Source organism: Lingula anatina, chromosome 5, assembly GCF_051362555.1.
Source record: "Lingula anatina isolate TDL-2025a chromosome 5, LinAna3.0, whole genome shotgun sequence".
NCBI classification, from domain to species: Eukaryota; Metazoa; Brachiopoda; class Lingulata; order Lingulida; family Lingulidae; genus Lingula; species Lingula anatina.
The window spans coordinates 3370027-3387606 of record NC_141771.1 but is presented as its reverse complement, the minus strand read 5'-3'; the positions used below and the strand labels follow the sequence as shown (position 1 = coordinate 3387606).

Below are 17580 nucleotides of genomic sequence, written 5' to 3'. Positions count from 1 at the left end.
AAGAGGACAGTCCCGATTTTGATAACAGAAAGAAAGATAGAGATAAAAAGCTGATACCCCCCCACCCCCCCCCCACCCCCACCCCCCCTGATTACTATGCTCAGCCGGTGGCTAATATCTTGAGGGTCCGGGTACCATAGTCCGCTCTCAATCAGATTCATTAGCTTGACGTAAGTACACACAATGGACAATAGAAATGTCACCCCCTGAATCAGAGTAATCAAATAATAATCAAGTAATCAATTATTAAAGAAGGCAGATCTTGAGAAGTTATAATGCCTGTTCGAATTTTTTATTGTGAAATTTGATGTTAATAAAATGATACCAGGAGCATATCATTCCACAGTCATTTATCTCCCCCAAAGTATTGGTTCAGTAGGGGTGACACTTCTATTGTACAGTGTGTGAAAGTCAAAACCTAAGGCGGGCCTTTCTGTGCAAATCAACTGGAACCTGACCCTGCATCGACTACACTGGCTCTAAATTTAAAGTTTGCGTCAGAATTTCTTTTCTTTTGTTTATGGGACTATAAAATCCTGAAACTATCTCAAATCACGCGACAGGGGCTTCATACCTCCTCCATATTGCATAATATATGGATGAATTGATGAAGTAACTTGAAATATACAATTTATGAGGTTGATTAATGGTCGCTTTTATTTAATGCCAGACCAAAATGAGAATTAATACGAACTTTACTTTAACTAATTGACCATGAGACACAAATGTAAATCTGCAATTGATTTCCAAGAGTACTGAAATATGACATGGTCAAACTATAATGATAATAAGTAAGCGATAAAAGAATATTTGTGGGGTTGCAGAAAGACTATTTAAACACACATCTTTTTTTCTAAACCGGCAGTAATATTAATGTCCCCGGTTTGCAATCACGCTAACGAATTCAAGTATATTTAGTTTATGCAAGATTTACGAATATTGATAAAAAAATCGCATTAAAATGACCCCATTAACCTTTAAAGGTTGAGTGCCTCATTGTTTTAATTAAATGCTATACGTTCATGGCAAATCAATTAAATGTGCTTTTGAAGTAGAACTCGTCACAAATCGTTCAAAACACATAGCTGATTGATATACAAACTCACACTTATGATGATCATCTTTTTTTATGGACAGTGGAAGTAAGTGGCAAGCAACACCATGTCATCCTAGGGGCTCGTGTGACCCTACTGACCATTCTAATTACGTTCTTTTAGATCTCACTTCTTAAAATTACATCAACGCAGACCAGATAAAAGCATTTAAGAAGATTTGATTGGTCTATTAAACTTTTATTTTCTCTTAATTGCTTTTCTCAATTTGCGCGCCGTCACAAGATCTGAGCATCGCCCCGAAGGATCTTTGGCAGCGTCAGGCGACAGTTTTGGTCCTACTCCGTGTCGGTCTCTTCGGCATTGAACAAGGCTTTAAACAGTGACTACAACCCTCCTAACATTACCATCCTAACGCACAAACAACGCCCGTGCTGAACAATAAAAATCCGCGACTGAGTTGGACTGCAGAGCACGTAGACGAACTTGGCGTGTAGGAAGGAAGCGGGATGGTATAAAACGGTGGAGCGTCTCGGTCTTGGGGACAGAGCGATTTTGATCTTGAAGTCATCTCTGAGAGCGGTGCCCGACAGATCTGAGGAGGAATTCGTGGCCATGAAGTGCTTCATTGCAGTATTACTGTTGACATACGTGTCGGGTAAGTCCTGGGTTTTTTCTGGCCTTTTCTTTTCTTGCTTTGAATGATTCTTTTGCTTTCTCTGCACGCTTAGAATGAAGAAAAATCGTAAATCATTAGGGGGGAATTGTCAATTGAATTTGCCAGGTTTTCTCAAACCATTTGTCAGCATCACTGGGTATGTAAGAAGTACTGTTTATTTGTAATGTTACGGCCGAACGTATTTATCAAGGGACAGTTGAAATGTAGAATTTTGCTACTTAAAAATTGCAAAATGTAATTTCTAGATTTGGCAAAAAAAAGTAAAGTTATTTACAAAAACACACACACATGTTAACATACATGTTGATGATTAGGCAATTATCGATTTATTCACATTCAATATTTTTCAAATGGTTTCAATTTACATCTTCAACAACCTTTCTTTTTCTTCCTTTGCTTGCCCTCTCTCTATCCCTCTTTTTCTTTCTCTCTTTCTCTCTCTTTCTTTCTCTGATTTTCTCTGTATCTCTCTTTCTTTCTCTCTTGTTGGAGTAATGGCGAATAAAGCTCTTTAGTCTTACCGACACAAACGTGTTTTGCATTTTTTTGCTTGTCATATATATATATATATCTTTTATTGATATCATACTTTACCTCCCTATCTAACTTTTTCAGCTGGACACGTGGGTTACGGTTCCAACAACAACAACAACAACAACAACAACAATAACAACAACAACAATGGGCAAACAGTCAAAGGCAAAATTGGCCCCTGCAACTCACTGGCGGATGTTGGCAACTTTATGACGTCTCCGACTCTGTGTTACTACCAGGTTTGTGAGGCCAGGCTGGCTCACGATGTTTCATACACCACCAAACGCTGTGCACCTGGATCCCGTTTTGATGCTGGCGCCGAGGAACCTGGATGCGCCATCTTTGACAGCAGGTGCCTTCTTCCCACCCAGGCCCCCACACAAGCCACCACGAAAGGCAGTGGCGGTGGTTATGGTAACGGTGGCGGCAGTGGAGGAAATGGCGGTGGTAGTGGAGGTGGTTATGGAATGGGCGGCGGCAGTGGCGGCAGTGGCGGAAATGGCGGTGGTAGCGGAGGTGGTTATGGAATGGGCGGCGGCAGTGGCGGCAGTGGCGGAAATGGCGGTGGTAGCGGAGGTGGTTACGGTAACGGTGGCGGCAGCGGCGGAAATGGTAACGGTGGTGGCAACGGCAACATGCAAAAAATGATGCAGAAAATGATGCAGATGATGATGATGATGGCAAACGCTGACTAGAATAGGTATGGCGTCAACCTACCTCGTTCCCTTAAATAAGCTTAAATTCCTTTCGCTTTTGTCCAATGAAACCTTTCAGCATAGTTGTCTCGTATTTTGCTTCATTTATTATTATCTAAGAAAGGTGAAAATCATACGTTTTATAACAAATTTTGATGTAATTAATTCCCTCAGACGACTTTAGGTGAATTCTCTAATAGGCAACGTCTAAAGCTGTTGATGTGTTTCATCTCAAACAGCCACACCTTCTTTTACAAGAACCAAAGCGCCCCCCCCCCCCTCCTCACCTTATCAGACCCCTCTCAGCTGAAAAACTAACTAGAAAAATTAATTGGCTTTAAACCTAACATGTGACTTCGACCCGCCGTCTACAGTTCAAAATGGATTTATCTCTTCTTTTCTTTAATATTTTCTGTTTCATATTTCAGTAAACAAGGGGGACGCAACATGATGTGTGTCTCGGGACAGCACTGGGTGTCGACGAGTTTTAACAACGCAGCGGCACTAGTCTCAGATACAACATACGGACATTTACATACAGATATCACGTGATATTTAATTACACTGGTCTAGAAACTGAAACAAGTACCCGTGTTAGTAAAGACAAACAATACAATGCCAAATAAGATAATGGAATATCATTCAAGAGAAGAACATTATATCCAAGGAAATTGTTTTGTAGTATGTCTAAAAAACGAAAGATAAAGAAAACAAAAGTTTTAAAATCCCTCAGCACTGTTGTCTCTTTAGATGCAAACCCATATTGAAAATTTCCTATTTGTTATGGTAAGTGCCGTTAGTTTACCTTAATAAAGTTTGCTTTAATAAACGATTTGCCAAAAACAAACTATTCTTCATGCGTTGTATCTTTTCTCCACAGTCACGTTTCAAATGGCAAAGACTACTCACACCTAAAACCGCCAATTTGTGAACCCCTTTGGCTCTCACTGTGCTCTATATAACGTCACAGGTGAAGTCAAACGTAAACTCAGTGTAAAACAAAATGAAAATAACAGCATCTGAAATCATCTAAATAGGAACGTTCCGGGAAGGCTTATAAAAAAAAGCAACGTTACTTGAATAAATTAAGTAGCTTTCCCGTTAAAGGGCCACGTCATACCACCTGTAAACTGCGGTCAGCAGGAAAAAATGGATCTTCCCGGCGGATTTATTTGCCAATTATATTTTTCTCAAAATTAGTTTCATCGCTTGAATGCTTGAATGGAAAGTGCTTCAGGTTATTCATATTTAAAGTTTTTTTAACGATTCCCTTTTCTAATGGGGTTGCTAAACCTAAAACCGTCCCATTGTGGTCTTCAACGTCATTGGCGAAGCCAAACTTAATTTCAGCATAAAACAAAGTCAACGCAAAAAAAAAAAAGTAATCTATCTAGAAACGCTCAGTGTCGGCTTCTCAAATAAGTCCTCGTGTACATGATGAAGTTTAACAATGTTGATGATAATACTGTGTTCGCCGACTGGAGTTGCGTGGGATGAAATACATATTTACGGCTCACGGACTATTGATTGCCATGACAGATATCTACATGTACAGCCAAACTGACCCTCTCTGTGGGAAAGTAAAAAGTTTCCATTTGATCCAATAGTTGCCAACGAAGCTTCTGTGGCTCCGTGGTAGCTACGCTGTCTTGAAAATAACCCAGCATTAATTTGCGGGTTCGAAATCCCAATTTTCCAGTGTGATGTTTTTAGCTCGAAATAATTTTTAAAAAGTGCGTTTGATCACTATAAGAAGAAAGTCGTATGTACGGAGGGTGGGCGGGTCAGTCACGGCGCAGTCGCTGGGTTTATCTATAAGAAGTTTTTTTCTAAAGTCGCATTGCCGCTATTGCTTTACCTAACCACGCATTTTGTTTTTTATATGCCCCCCCCCCCCTTTGGCCTTGCTTATCGCAATATGCTAATTTACAATGTATTTATTGTGAACTTTAGAATCTTATATGAACAACTGTTATCTCTTTAAAATGTGGACTTTTATTAAAAATAACTAGCACAGTATTTTAGACGCATCGATATCACTACTGGGAAATGTCAACATTTAATTTTATAACAATTCATAAAAAATCAAATCCACTCAGGTTTGATTTCTGACTAGAGATGTTTTACAGTCCAAGATATCACATCGTTTACGAGAGGTAGGCCTACAAGCACTCCCTATGTGCTCATTGCGACAATGACTGGGTCGCAGATGATGGCTACATATATTGTATACCGTAAGTCTTATTTTATACGTCCATAAAAACGGAAAGCCCCAACTTTTATCTATCATTTTGGTAAATTACCAAAACCCCATCCCTGCATTCCAAATCCAATGCATCCCGTTAATCAATGCCAGTGAAATACTTACAGAGCCGTAGCCTGAGCAAAATGCCAGGGAGGGGGGGGGGGGGCAGTAAGCGGGCACGAAGGGGCGAAGCCCCCCGGGGGGGGGGGGGGGGGGGGAATTTTTAAAAACTGTTGTATAATACTGCATTCTGGTGCATTTTAACTGTTATTTATTGCTCAATCAGAAGTCAGAAATTGTGGGTTCATTTTGCCAGTCATTTTTTCAACACAACACGCCAATTGGACTTTTTGGCATGAACTGAGTTGGCTAAAAACAGTAGGCCCCTACACCTTTGTAAACAGATTGTTGAATGATTGTCTAGTGGCCATGAGTGCATTTTCTCACAGAACTGATACCAACTTTGCAATTATTTTTTTTTACCTTTACGATTATTATTATTATTATTATTTATTTTTTTTTTTTGTGCACCTCAAATCCCAGGGGGGGGGGGGGCAGCTGCCCCCCCCCCCCCCCTGCCCCCCGGAGGCTACGGCCCTGACTTACGACCCATAAAATTCTCACTGCTGTTGATTGTGGCTAGGCTAAGCATGGACTTCGGCTATGCGTTAAAAATGAGGTCAAGGTCATATCGAGATTTCTTACCGCACAAGACCCCACAAGCCGGCAGAAATGGCATAGCATGACAGCTGATAGTACAATACAGAGATTGAGTGATGGCCAAAGTGGTAGCACTGACATCTCTCACTGCCGTTGTTCTCACGGCTGCTGGAAGACTCCTCTACAGACGATGGTTTCATACGCCGGCAAATTACGTTAGGGAGTTAAACAGGTGTGTATTTTAGGCTATACTGTCGTTACTGCACTGCATCCTTAGGGGGGTGTAGGGGGGGGGGGGACGCCTCGATACTCCAAATGTTCATTGGTCCTAAAAATCGTATGCACGCGCCTCCTATGAACTTTATTTTATTTCCAGTAGGGCCTACACTATACCCTTATCGTTATTATGTCCAAGATTCATATTATGCATTACTGAACCCTCGGACCAATGGACTTTGGACTGCCGCTACGGCTCCGTAGGCCTATCATGACTATTATACTGACAGACTGTACCTTGGATAGTTAAATGTGCCTTATTATATAGCAGTCAGGCTAGTGACATGATAGAACCAGAGCACGTAAAGGCTGGGCTAGTGAAGCCGCCCCACCCCCTTTTTTTGTTTCCAACCACGCTTTGTTTATAAGCATTATCGGGGTTAAACCTGCCCCCCCCCCTTCTGCTGCAGTCGCCCCCAACCCCCACTAGTATTTTCTTCCCCCTGAATTCTTAACCCCTCTCTTTTAAGTCTGTACACATTCCCGCGATCCTGATATAGCCCCCCCCCCCCCCCCCCCCCCCCCCCCCCGTAAAAAGTAGTAGGCCTATATGACGAGAATGTGTTTCCAAAAATATAAAGAAGTGAATACTACAGTGGTACGTGAATCGATCATCGAAGACTGTATTTGTTGATAATGCGATGTGATCAAAGTTCAGTCAGAAATTCGGTACAAGTCCCAAATTTTGACCTACATGTAATAGTAGCCTAAGCATTGTTTTCATGCTTTCTGTGGCCGTTACTTTGTACAGGTCATATATTCGTCCTAACTTCTGACCCTTGCCTGATTCTCCGTCCTAGTTCTGTAGTAATGATATTGGACCCCCGATTTCCATGCACAGGAGAGAGAGAGAGAGAGAGAGAGAGAGAGAGAGAGAGAGAGAGAGACTTATTCAGAACAGTGGACTAACTAGTCCCAGGGTCAAATATGGCTGACCCACTTGAATACTTCCCCACAGGGAATCGATTCAGTGTCTATTAGCGGATTAGACGGCGAGCTTTGTAGTGGGGCGCCATATTTGACCCTCGGACTAGCTAGTGTACTGCTTTGAATGCGGCCAGAGAGACAGACAGACAGACAGACAGACAGATAGACATGGGGATTGCTTTCCCTATCCTCCTGTCACGTCCTTGGGGCGGGGGATACATTTCTTGTTCATATCACTTCCTAGGGTGAGGTCTCTCTATGTCCTCCAGTAACTTCGGGAAATTTGGGGAGGAATGGGGGGTTACATTCTGCTGTTACAAATTTGGGGGTTGCGGGGTGGGGGTTACTCTCCTGAGTAGAGTCGAAGAAAATCAAGATGTGACACACGATTTGTATTAATCAGCCGTATACAGGTAGTGGTTGTGGGTGCTTCTTTAGGTCAGAAATCACCCACAATGCAGGCTTTTAATACAAACCTCTGTGATATGAGAAAGTGTTTACGCCGACTTATGAAAAACTCGTCTCTCTTGCGATCTACTGCATTTTTCGTATTTGTTAATTGGACGCTCAAATCAAATCACCTAGACGTTGCCCTACCTTAAAAAAAATTGTGTACCCTGTGTTTAACTCTTATCACTTTTACATTTTGCAATAATATGCGATGCAGTCTGATGAATCAGACTCAACATGAATCAAATGTAATAGAAAACTTGGTCTTAGACATTGAGCTTGTACTCGTAATTTTATGTCCTAGACAATATTATAAGGTAGCCGGGGTCGAAGCGAAGAGACAACAAGTCGGATCACACAATTTCGCTTACCTAGAGAAGGGGACACCGACCACAGAACGACCGTCACTCCTGTTTGTCCACGGCTTTACAGGAGAGAAGGAGAACTGGCTGTTTGTTTTAAAGGTAAGCCAGGGACTGGAGTAACGAAACTGAGGGTCCGTGTAACTGAAAACCCGCCCTCCATTTGGTTATAATGGTTTCACGAAGAAGACCTATTTATTTATTTATTTATTTATTTATTTATTTATTTGTATAGCTCGCTTGAGAAACTTACCACTGTATATAACTTCTGGGCCAAGTAAACGAGAACCGGCATTCTCCGTATAATAAGACGAATAAATATTTCTTGCCTGATTACGAAAATTTTCTCTTTCAGACGCTCGTTATTTTACGACATTTTGAAACGTTTTAAGCCTTGAGTAATTTATCAATTACGACATAAACACTTAAACGTAAAACTGCATCCGCTATTTAATTTTTTTTCCTTCTGTATCCTTAAGAAATGCAGGATCGTAAATGACAGATGTATCCTGGCTTTTACACGCTATACACGTGTTATTTGTTTGACGCTCCAAGGCTGAGAGGTCATTAAAAATGTTACCTTGGTAAGTGGATTTGCTAGTGTGAAGTCAGAAAAGAAACAGATGACGTGGAAGTGTTTTAAGGGGACAAATATTAAGTTCATTGAAGGCAATCATTTGGACGGTATGTTAAAGGTACAATGTATCAAACGCGCGGTCAAATTCTGCTTCGTGGACTCTTTAGTGCCGATGATACTCCCTGTATGTCTTTGAGCAAGGAATTTGCGATGGATTTTCATTTATTGGATGAGTCAGATTTCACTTCAAACAATCTCACTGCAAACCGCCCATATCATTGCACAGGCCTGGTTCTTAGGAGTTTCGTATGTGACACCAATTATACACACTCTGAGCGTGTGAAATCACACTATTTCCAGCGTATTTTTAAAAATGTCACAGGCCCGTAGCCAGCAAATTTAAAAGGGGGGCTCGTTTTCTGAAAAAGTGGACCTTTAACAATAAAACTTGTGTGAACCTAGATAAAATTTTACCAAAAATGGACCTTTTCCTGACAAAAGGGGCGGTTCTTTCGAACCTCCCGAGCCCCCTGGCTACGGGCCTGAATGAAGATACAAGCAGCGTGTGAAATTGTTTTTAAACATGCCCAAATCGTTTTGTCTCCATCCGGGTATGCGAACGTTCTGGTACACCAATGTTTGCCTGCGTACTCGAGACGTAAATCTATACGACGTAAGGCAAAGGACCCCCTTGAGTTTGTCTGCGCATGGGCAGTTTTTGTCATACGTTAGTGCTAGGTGTGACGTACCTTGGGGTAGTACATGTATGCTCCTCTCGGGTGTGAGGTCCATTCTAGATTGAAAAGATTCATAAAGATCAAGCAAAATTTGCAAAAATAATAATAAATTGACAAGTTATGAATAAATAAATAAATAAATAAACAAACAAATAAATAAATAAATAAAAACCGTGCAATTATCAAATTTTGACCTTACCGTTATATACGCATTCAGTATATATACTAGACCAAAAAGAGTTCGGAAATTGTAATTGTTTTTCAGTAATTAAAAAACGATGTAATGTAGTGGAAAAACCTGAATGGTGAGTGCATTATCCATCAATAATTGGTCGAAATATTTACTCTAGCTCATATGTCCATTTTTAATTATTCAAAGTAAAGTTGTTGCTAAACGTTTTGGGGCGGGTATATATATATATGTCGTCAGATCGTTGTTTGTACTATTTTTCAGCGTCTCCCGGCCGAACGGCACGCCATTGCTGTAGACCTACTGGGTCATGGCGACAGTACAGATTATCCAGATGATCCCAGCATTCGAAATCAAGCACAGACGGTCAAAAAGGTGGGCGAGTTTATATTGTTATCAATAACGGAACTGGGTGAGGGCACACTGAATAGCATGGAACCCATGCCCTCTCTCCCCCCCCCCCCCCCCCCTCGTCTCGGAGGTACAAGCCTCTCCGCCTTCTTATTAGAAAAAAATTACTTTTCCAGTCGCTCAATCGCGCTCTTTCAGTAAAAGGTACCATAAGAGAATTGTTTTACATTTATTTCTTGTCTCTATGTGGCAACTAAAATATAGTTAACATTGACTGAAATAAGCATTAAATGATATTGTAAATTGTACTGGTTTTCACGTACGTATTATGTTCAGTTTGTGGACACGGTGGGTCTGCAGAAGCCATTCCTTATCATTGGTCAATCCATGGGCGGAGCTATTGTTGGGAACTACGCCGCCATGTACCCGGAAGATGTCGCCACTGTCACCCTACTGTGTCCATTGAGTAAGCTTTTCTTTTCTCCATTTTCATTTCTTTCCTTTTATATTGCATTGTTATTTCTTTAATAAACTTTTTGCAAATTAATTTCTACACATGGCAGAAGAAGAAAAAGACTGTAAGAGCGTTCCAGGCTATCGTGGTAATTAAACAGACAGATGTGTCAATCTGAGGCCACACTTTTTTATTTTTATGGATGACATCCTCTGGGTACCCCAAAATCGGTGCGAGAGGGCGAAAAAAAAAAACGGTCCAAAAAAAAAAAAAAAAATACTGCTTAAGTAAAGGAATGCTGTCAGTACACAGCTGGAAACAAATTTTACCACAGAAACACGTATCAAACTAACAATATGTCTTTATCCATGCTCTCAAAATAGTAAAGCATTGTGAATACATCGTAGAAATGTAAAAAAAAAAAAAGTCATGAATAGATATACTTCTTATAAAGTTATTACAAAATCTATTAAGGTTATTTCATGCATTTTGTTGGTATAGCAATCAATAAAACAAATATCAAACAAACAGTGTGTCTTTATCTGTATTCTCAGAATATTAAAGCATTCTGAACACTTCACAGAAATGTTTAAAAAATGATGCAAAGATATGCTTAATAGGCCCTACTACCAAATCTAATAAAGGTCATTTCGGACGATGCCATTTTGTGTACTTTGACTCACACGGCCAAACTGTCAGGTGGCCTGTCCGACCTTCAGCCCACCAAATACCTCGACGCCCTTGTCGACCCTTTTTTCGCTACAGAAAACCTGGTAGCCTACATGTGCTGCTTTGTACAGAATGTCACTGAAATTTTTCGGGCGATAATCGCTGGCGGCCGCCAGCCTTTCGCACAATTGTAAAAAGGTGGTATCTCCATGCCCAATATCAATGGCATACCAATCCAAAACGACGGCACCCGTTCTCTTTATGACTTTAATTGTCGTGTAATTTGAAAGTAATCCTAGAGATGAATTTGACGGCAAAGCGGCCACATTTCCACGTGGCGATAATACGCATGCGCAGAAAGCTCATTTCCTGGCAAATTCAATAACGACGTTTGCAACAACCGACTTCGTTGGGGGCTGGGGGGGGGGATTTTTTTTTTTTTTTTTTTTTCGGAGAACGGGCGAAAATCGGTGCGCGCGCAGGATGTCATCCATAAAAATAAAAAAAGTGTGGCCTGACTGCATACTTCGAAAGTCCCCGTGGATTTAGTAGCTAGGCCGATAACATTCACTGCGAAATGTCCCTTACAAATTCTTGTCAGAATGCACGTTAAAGCAGTATGTTTTCTGCTTCACAGTGAAGACGCCGACTCCCAGCACCATGATTGCGGACGCCAAGGCTGGGAGGACCACGGCCTTACAAGACGCCTTCAGTCCCGAGGCCGTCCAGTATATGCTTGACCAGTGTTCGGTGGAAAAACGAGAATATCCACGCGTTGTGGGTATTTTTCTATCTCTCTGTCCTTAAGTTGTTTTACTAGGGTTTTTATTTTTCGATATATCACAGGCATTGGTGAAATTATTAAATGTGAAATTTATTATTTGTATTCTTAATTTATACATTTGGAATAAAGAAAAAAATCATATAGGCCTACATGACAAAGTAAATCGTTTCTGAAATGTGTTTTTACTTTCGAAGCATGAAGTATTTTGCCTTCCATCACATGACCACCCACCCCCCTCAAAAAGTGCAGAGACCCTTCAAAAACTGTTTACTTTTTTCCATCTTTACTCAAGAGACGATGAAATGCTATTTCAATGAATTTTTTTGAATTTTTTTTTCAGCTCTTGGAAGGCATAGCAGAGTTGAGAAGGCGGCATGAAGCTTTTTTCGGCAAATGTGAGTTAAATTCATGACTGCATACTTGGTTGTTTTTTTTATTTTTATTATTCTTAATTTATTTATTATAATTTTATTTATTTATTATTATTATTTATTTATTTATTTATTTTTTTTTGCAATTTTGTTAGGTAAATAAACAGTTGTTTTAATTTGATGCTAAAATGCCAAGAATTGTGGCAAATTGGTTTCAGCATTTATCATTCGTAATATTTCACATCTATATAGTCTATATATAGGTCTACACCACACCGTCTTCTCACCAACGTTGATTTTATTTTTAAGTATCAAGGTCATCCCAAATACAGCACTTTGAGTCGTGGCAGACAATTGAGCTGATAACATTGACTGCATTTTACAGAGAATCCCAGCAGATTTCGATCGATCCAAATTAAAATGCTTCCTTAAACTTAAAAGCCAGATAGATTTTCATTACTGTCTGAATGCCTGGGTGTAGGCCTTCTCAGAGTAGATATTATCGTTTTCTAGTGTATTTTGCGCTGGGGAAGCATGAGAACCGGACGGCACTGGAGACCTCACTTCCCAAGATAGCGGTCCCCGTTCACGTTCTTTGGGGTGACCAAGACCAGGTGAGTTTGCCCTGAGCTGACATATTCATATACAAGTACATACAGCATCTCTACAAACCTTGCGCTTATAGTCCCGGTGCTTAAAAAATTAGTATTTTATATTATATTCTCCAACGCCTTGACTTGATTTACTTATTTGTGTGACATGTTGTAGTAAGCCAATTTGGCCGGGTGTTCTTATTTTTGTACCCCTGAAAAAAATTTTATATGTCTATTTATTATCACTATTTTTGTATAGACAGATTTATATATATATATATATATATATATATATATATATATATATATATATATATATATATATATATATATATATATATATATATATATATATATTTTTTTTTTGGTACCTCTGAAAAAATTATCTGTCTATGTACTATCACTATTTTTGTAAATAGATAAATAATTTTTTGGTACCCATGAAAAGTAATATTATCTGTGTATTTACTATCAGTATCTTGTAATATGTCTTCCAGATCGTTCACGTCTCAGGGACGGAAGTCATAGAAAGGGTGTCGCCCAGGAGCAGGATAACGATATTAAAGAACAAGGGTCACTCTTTAAACCTGGAATGTCCGCAGATTGTAGTGGACAGCGTTCTGGACTCTACACGTGTCACGATACCAAAGTCTTCCCTATAACATCACTGGAGCCAACAAAAACGCTGATCAGGTACTCTGTACTAGGGCTGCAGTTTTTTTTATTATGTGAACAGTTTCTCTGATGCGTACAGCACAGAGAATAAACGTCAATTTAACCAGATACATATCTGTGGATATCTAATGAAAATTTGATCTGTGGCCCTGGTAGAGGGTACGTAACAGGTGCATGACGCACTCATACTTACAATATACGTTTATATAACTGATTGCTTAAGTTAATGTTAAAAAATTCCAATGACAGGCTCAATAGCTGAAGGTGTCTTGTGAGATACTGCTCTTGAAAATCATTTATTATATTGTCTAGTCATTCAATCATTTCATTGTTATTTTATGAACCCACTCTTAGACTATAGCTATATTACTTCAACATTCCACCTACGATCCTGTAAGCTCCTGAATTTATTTTTAAATACTATTTTTATTTGTTTTATATTATTATTATTATTATTATTATTACTATTATTATTATTATTATTATTATTATTATTATTATTATTATATCGACCTGAATTCAGAATTGCAAGATATCGTTAGTTGTTAATCTATTAAATCGTAATTAAAAGCACTACTGTTTAAGCCCTGAATTCTTGACAAGTTTACAGCCACGTCCAAAATGACTATAAAAATGTTGATGCAGCAAGGCCAGGTTAATACAGCAAAGACAGGTTAATAACACCTCCCCCCTCTTAAAAATTGACCCACAGGCTATAAAATGAATGAGACGTTTGTTTATTTGTAAATGTGTTAGGTGCGCCGCGCGCAACGGGTGTGTTTATCTTGTGTATAAGTGGAGCGCATTGCGGTTTTTGGGCGACAATGGGAGCGGTCTCTCTTGTCTTTAAAAGTCGGCCCTTAGATTAATTTTTTTTTTTTTTTTTTTTTTTTTTTTGCCAAACTTAAAATCACAGAAATTTTATCACGGGGAATTCAGACGGTTCGGGTCAGATGGGATCAAACAGGATTTTTTTTATTCAGTAGCAAATAAATATACAATCTTACAGTTTTTGGCTTATGAATCGCACAGAAACACACACACACACACACACACACACACACACACACACACACATTTACATACTTGGACTCTCTTTCACTCTCAGTAAAAATAAAAAAAATGTACAGTTACAGTATTGCATAAACGGGTAGAAAATAGAGATTGACAATTCATGTTGTTAACCTTACAATTGAAATTCTAAGAGGTATATCATCAGCTTGTTGCTTGTCAATTAAGTTGTAATATGCGATCAATATTTTCCCATTTTCTTTTAACATGTTGTTGTTTTTTGTCGGTATACATATATAAAGAATATAAACAAATATTTCTGTAATAATTAACGTATTGTCTAGTTCTGTTATCAAGCGCCAAGGACTCTACTTCCTGTCATGTTTTTGTCTCTGTTGGTTTGTTAGTTTCATGTAACAACTTACCTCAAAAAATTATGGGTCTATTTTGATAAAAAAAAAAAAAAAAAAAAAAAACAAACAAACATTCAGGATAAATCAGAAATGTACGTCTTAGTACTGATTAGATTGTGGCGGGGATCCCTTGATTTCAAAAATTTAGCTGTCTTGACAGAGGTCTGCGTTCTCACGAGTGCTAGTTTTATATGGTCTACCTACGTCATATGTACATGTAGCTAAGGACAGGACATACCTGATGCTAATATAATATCTGAACTTGATTTTATCTCTGACCAGGGAATTATATCCGATATAATCCCTAGCTCTGACCCACCCCGAGATTACATAATCTAATGGCCTCAGTTCTTTGTTACAACTATGTTTACGCTTTCTAGTCATACCAAATAGAGGGAGTTGGGATAATAGTGCCCGGGACGGGCACACTTAGGGACCATTCCCAGAGCCTATCGTACTAACATTGGATCAATCTATCTCCAAGGGGATTCTCACTAAATTGCTATCAAATTAAGCGGCTTAGATGTTTCGCACGCCCACTGAAGCTGTTAGGGTGTAATTAACTATCGTTAAGCGGCTTCAGTAGGCGTGCCAGACATCTTAGCCGTTTAGTTAAAAGTAATTTAGCGAGAAACCCGTTGGAGATAGATCGATCCTGTTAGATCGATCTAGGCATGGGAACCCAGTCTTAAAAAGACCGAAATATACATGGATATTGGTCATAGAAATAACAGTGTAAAGAAAGCGAATTTATCCTCTTGGGATGTTAACCTATGTGGTTAATGCCACGGTTTAAATAATATTACCGATCATCTTTAGTTTACACCCGTTTGACAATGAAGCATAAGACGTCACTATGAGTTTGGTTATCTAATTGCGTGTAAAAGCAGCGTTATAGAACAAGTGTAAATAGCAAGAACAAATGTAATACATGTGAATTAAGAACTTCCTTAATTCAAATTTTACTTGTATTTGCTTCAGCTGACCTCTTTATTTGCAGCGACATCTCTCTCTCTCTCTCTCTCTCTCTCTCTCTCTCACACACACACACACACACACACACACACACTTTTAGTACAGTCAGGCGGATTGTATCGTTTCACACTGTATTTAGTATAGATAAGTGACGTTTGTATCACCTCTCTTTCTTTATAAATAACAACGTGTCCTACATGTGTTCATATGACTGATTATATGATTAATTTTCGGTTCAACTTTTGTAACGAATTATACAGCAGGTAACCTCTAACTGAAAAAAAAAAATAGCGACAGCAGCGCGCAGATTCTATCCAGAAGCAAAATTTGAAACTGTCTAAATGGGGATTACGCTGGACATTGAAATGCATAAAAGTGGAAAGGCATAATGAAATATCGATTATATACAACCGTCCAGCGTTAACACTACTTCAAATAACCCAAAGTGTAAATCTAAGTGCACTCTTTTACTGGACCCAAGGACCCATAATGCATGTGTATATTGGATCATAGGTATGATCCTGTGCAGTTTTGGCATTCTGTTAAACAACCGTAGCATCGTACAAATCGTGATGCATTGTCTAAAATATCAGAGCTACAATGCCATGTTTTCGTAACATTGATTTCGTGCAAGGGAGTCAGCTTTTGAGCGACAATGTCTATATATAAAGGAATAATGCCTGCAGGCCACAGACACTGGCGGAGAGCAACCATATTGCACTCAGGTTATATCACCATTCAGATTGTATTCAGACAAAATCAAGCGTGCGTGAAGGTCACGATTTTCTTTCATATGCAGATAATGTGAGTGAAATGCCCGGCCGTTGCATAATACTGGAATTATTCTATTCGAACGATGTTTTTCGACACCGTGGTTAAGATATAACCTCTCCCAGGGCCGCGGATTGGTTATTCACTAGATTTTTACAGTTGTGTCTGGCCATTAGAATTCACTTTTCTCTGCTGTGAGAGACTTTATATAATTTATATGATTATGAAATACTTTATATGTATGTGTAATGATGATGCCTACCTATATACGTAATTTTCTTGCTATTTATTTGTGCTATTTATTATAATTATTATTATTTATCTCTGTAAATTTTCACCAACTCAGTCTGATGTAAAACATATGAATAATTAAAGCACTGTATAATATGGAATTTACAACAGCTGACCTCTACCCTCTGCCAGGGCCACATATTGATGTTTCACCAGACATTCTCAGATATGTCTCTAATTAACGTTCATTGCATATTTGTCCATTGTTGCATTGGAGAAAAGTTCATATAATCTGCGGCCCTGGTAGAGGCTAGGCAGAGGGTAGATAACCAACTGTTAACAAACCTCGTGTTTTACCAAATTGAATTCAACTGTGTTATTGAACCTCTATTTTAAGTCCACCCAACCACTCTTCCTGTCTGCGGACTAACAGATTCGCGGATCAAATAAGGCGGATCCATTTGAAAGCAAGGGCGCCTAATCTCTTAATGGGTTCCCCGGCTCTGCACGCGCCACAAGACACAATTTAGCAGATTAAATCTCGGTTAATTGATAAACCCCTGCGGGGTAGCAGGTGGCATTGCTTTAAAGTGGGGTCGGCCATATTTAGTGCACGGATCATCTGTTGTGAATGCAGCCAGTGTCATGTCACTCCATCGTTATAGCCTTTCCCATAAAACTGTTGTCATGGCAATCGTCTTTTGTGATATATTGCATTTTTTTTCTTTCGTTGCTTTAGTGGCGATAGCAAAAAAAAGCAGAAATTTTCTTCAGCACCCAAACAGTTGGGTGCAGCAGAATTCTAGTATTTATATATATTATAAATACTGAAGTGAAATCAAGTGTAAAATATTTCCACGTCCCATTTTCCAATCTCACTCCCATAAGGATCAGTAAA

The 17580-nt window shown here is 39.2% G+C and overlaps 2 protein-coding genes across 2 annotated transcripts; both read left to right on the top strand.

Moving 5' to 3' along the window:
- Positions 1 to 1478: 1478 nt before the first annotated feature.
- Positions 1479 to 3807, top strand: LOC106157554 (uncharacterized). Its single transcript, XM_013533233.3, has 3 exons — positions 1479 to 1710; positions 2347 to 2965; positions 3389 to 3807. Exons 1-2 carry the CDS (start codon positions 1668 to 1670, stop codon positions 2958 to 2960), a joined length of 657 nt encoding a protein of 218 aa, XP_013388687.2. The 5' UTR covers positions 1479 to 1667; the 3' UTR covers positions 2961 to 2965; positions 3389 to 3807.
- Positions 3808 to 5887: 2080 nt separating this feature from the next.
- Positions 5888 to 14289, top strand: LOC106157534 (monoacylglycerol lipase ABHD6). The gene is made up of 8 exons (XM_013533214.2): positions 5888 to 6097; positions 7823 to 7982; positions 9649 to 9759; positions 10072 to 10201; positions 11496 to 11635; positions 11983 to 12037; positions 12527 to 12627; positions 13104 to 14289. The coding sequence occupies exons 1-8, from the start codon at positions 5982 to 5984 to the stop codon at positions 13266 to 13268; spliced, it is 978 nt and encodes a 325-aa protein (XP_013388668.2). The 5' UTR covers positions 5888 to 5981; the 3' UTR covers positions 13269 to 14289.
- The last annotated feature ends 3291 nt before the right edge of the window (positions 14290 to 17580 follow it).

Coding starts and splice junctions, on each gene's coding strand:
- LOC106157554 (XM_013533233.3), top strand. CDS start 1,668: ATGAAGTGCTTCATTGCAGTATTACTGTTGACATACGTGTCGG. Junction 1,711..2,346: donor ACTGTTGACATACGTGTCGG/GTAAGTCCTGGG, acceptor TAACTTTTTCAG/CTGGACACGTGGGTTACGGT.
- LOC106157534 (XM_013533214.2), top strand. CDS start 5,982: ATGGCCAAAGTGGTAGCACTGACATCTCTCACTGCCGTTGTTCTCACG. Junction 12,038..12,526: donor TGAAGCTTTTTTCGGCAAAT/GTGAGTTAAATT, acceptor ATCGTTTTCTAG/TGTATTTTGCGCTGGGGAAG. Junction 12,628..13,103: donor TTTGGGGTGACCAAGACCAG/GTGAGTTTGCCC, acceptor TATGTCTTCCAG/ATCGTTCACGTCTCAGGGAC.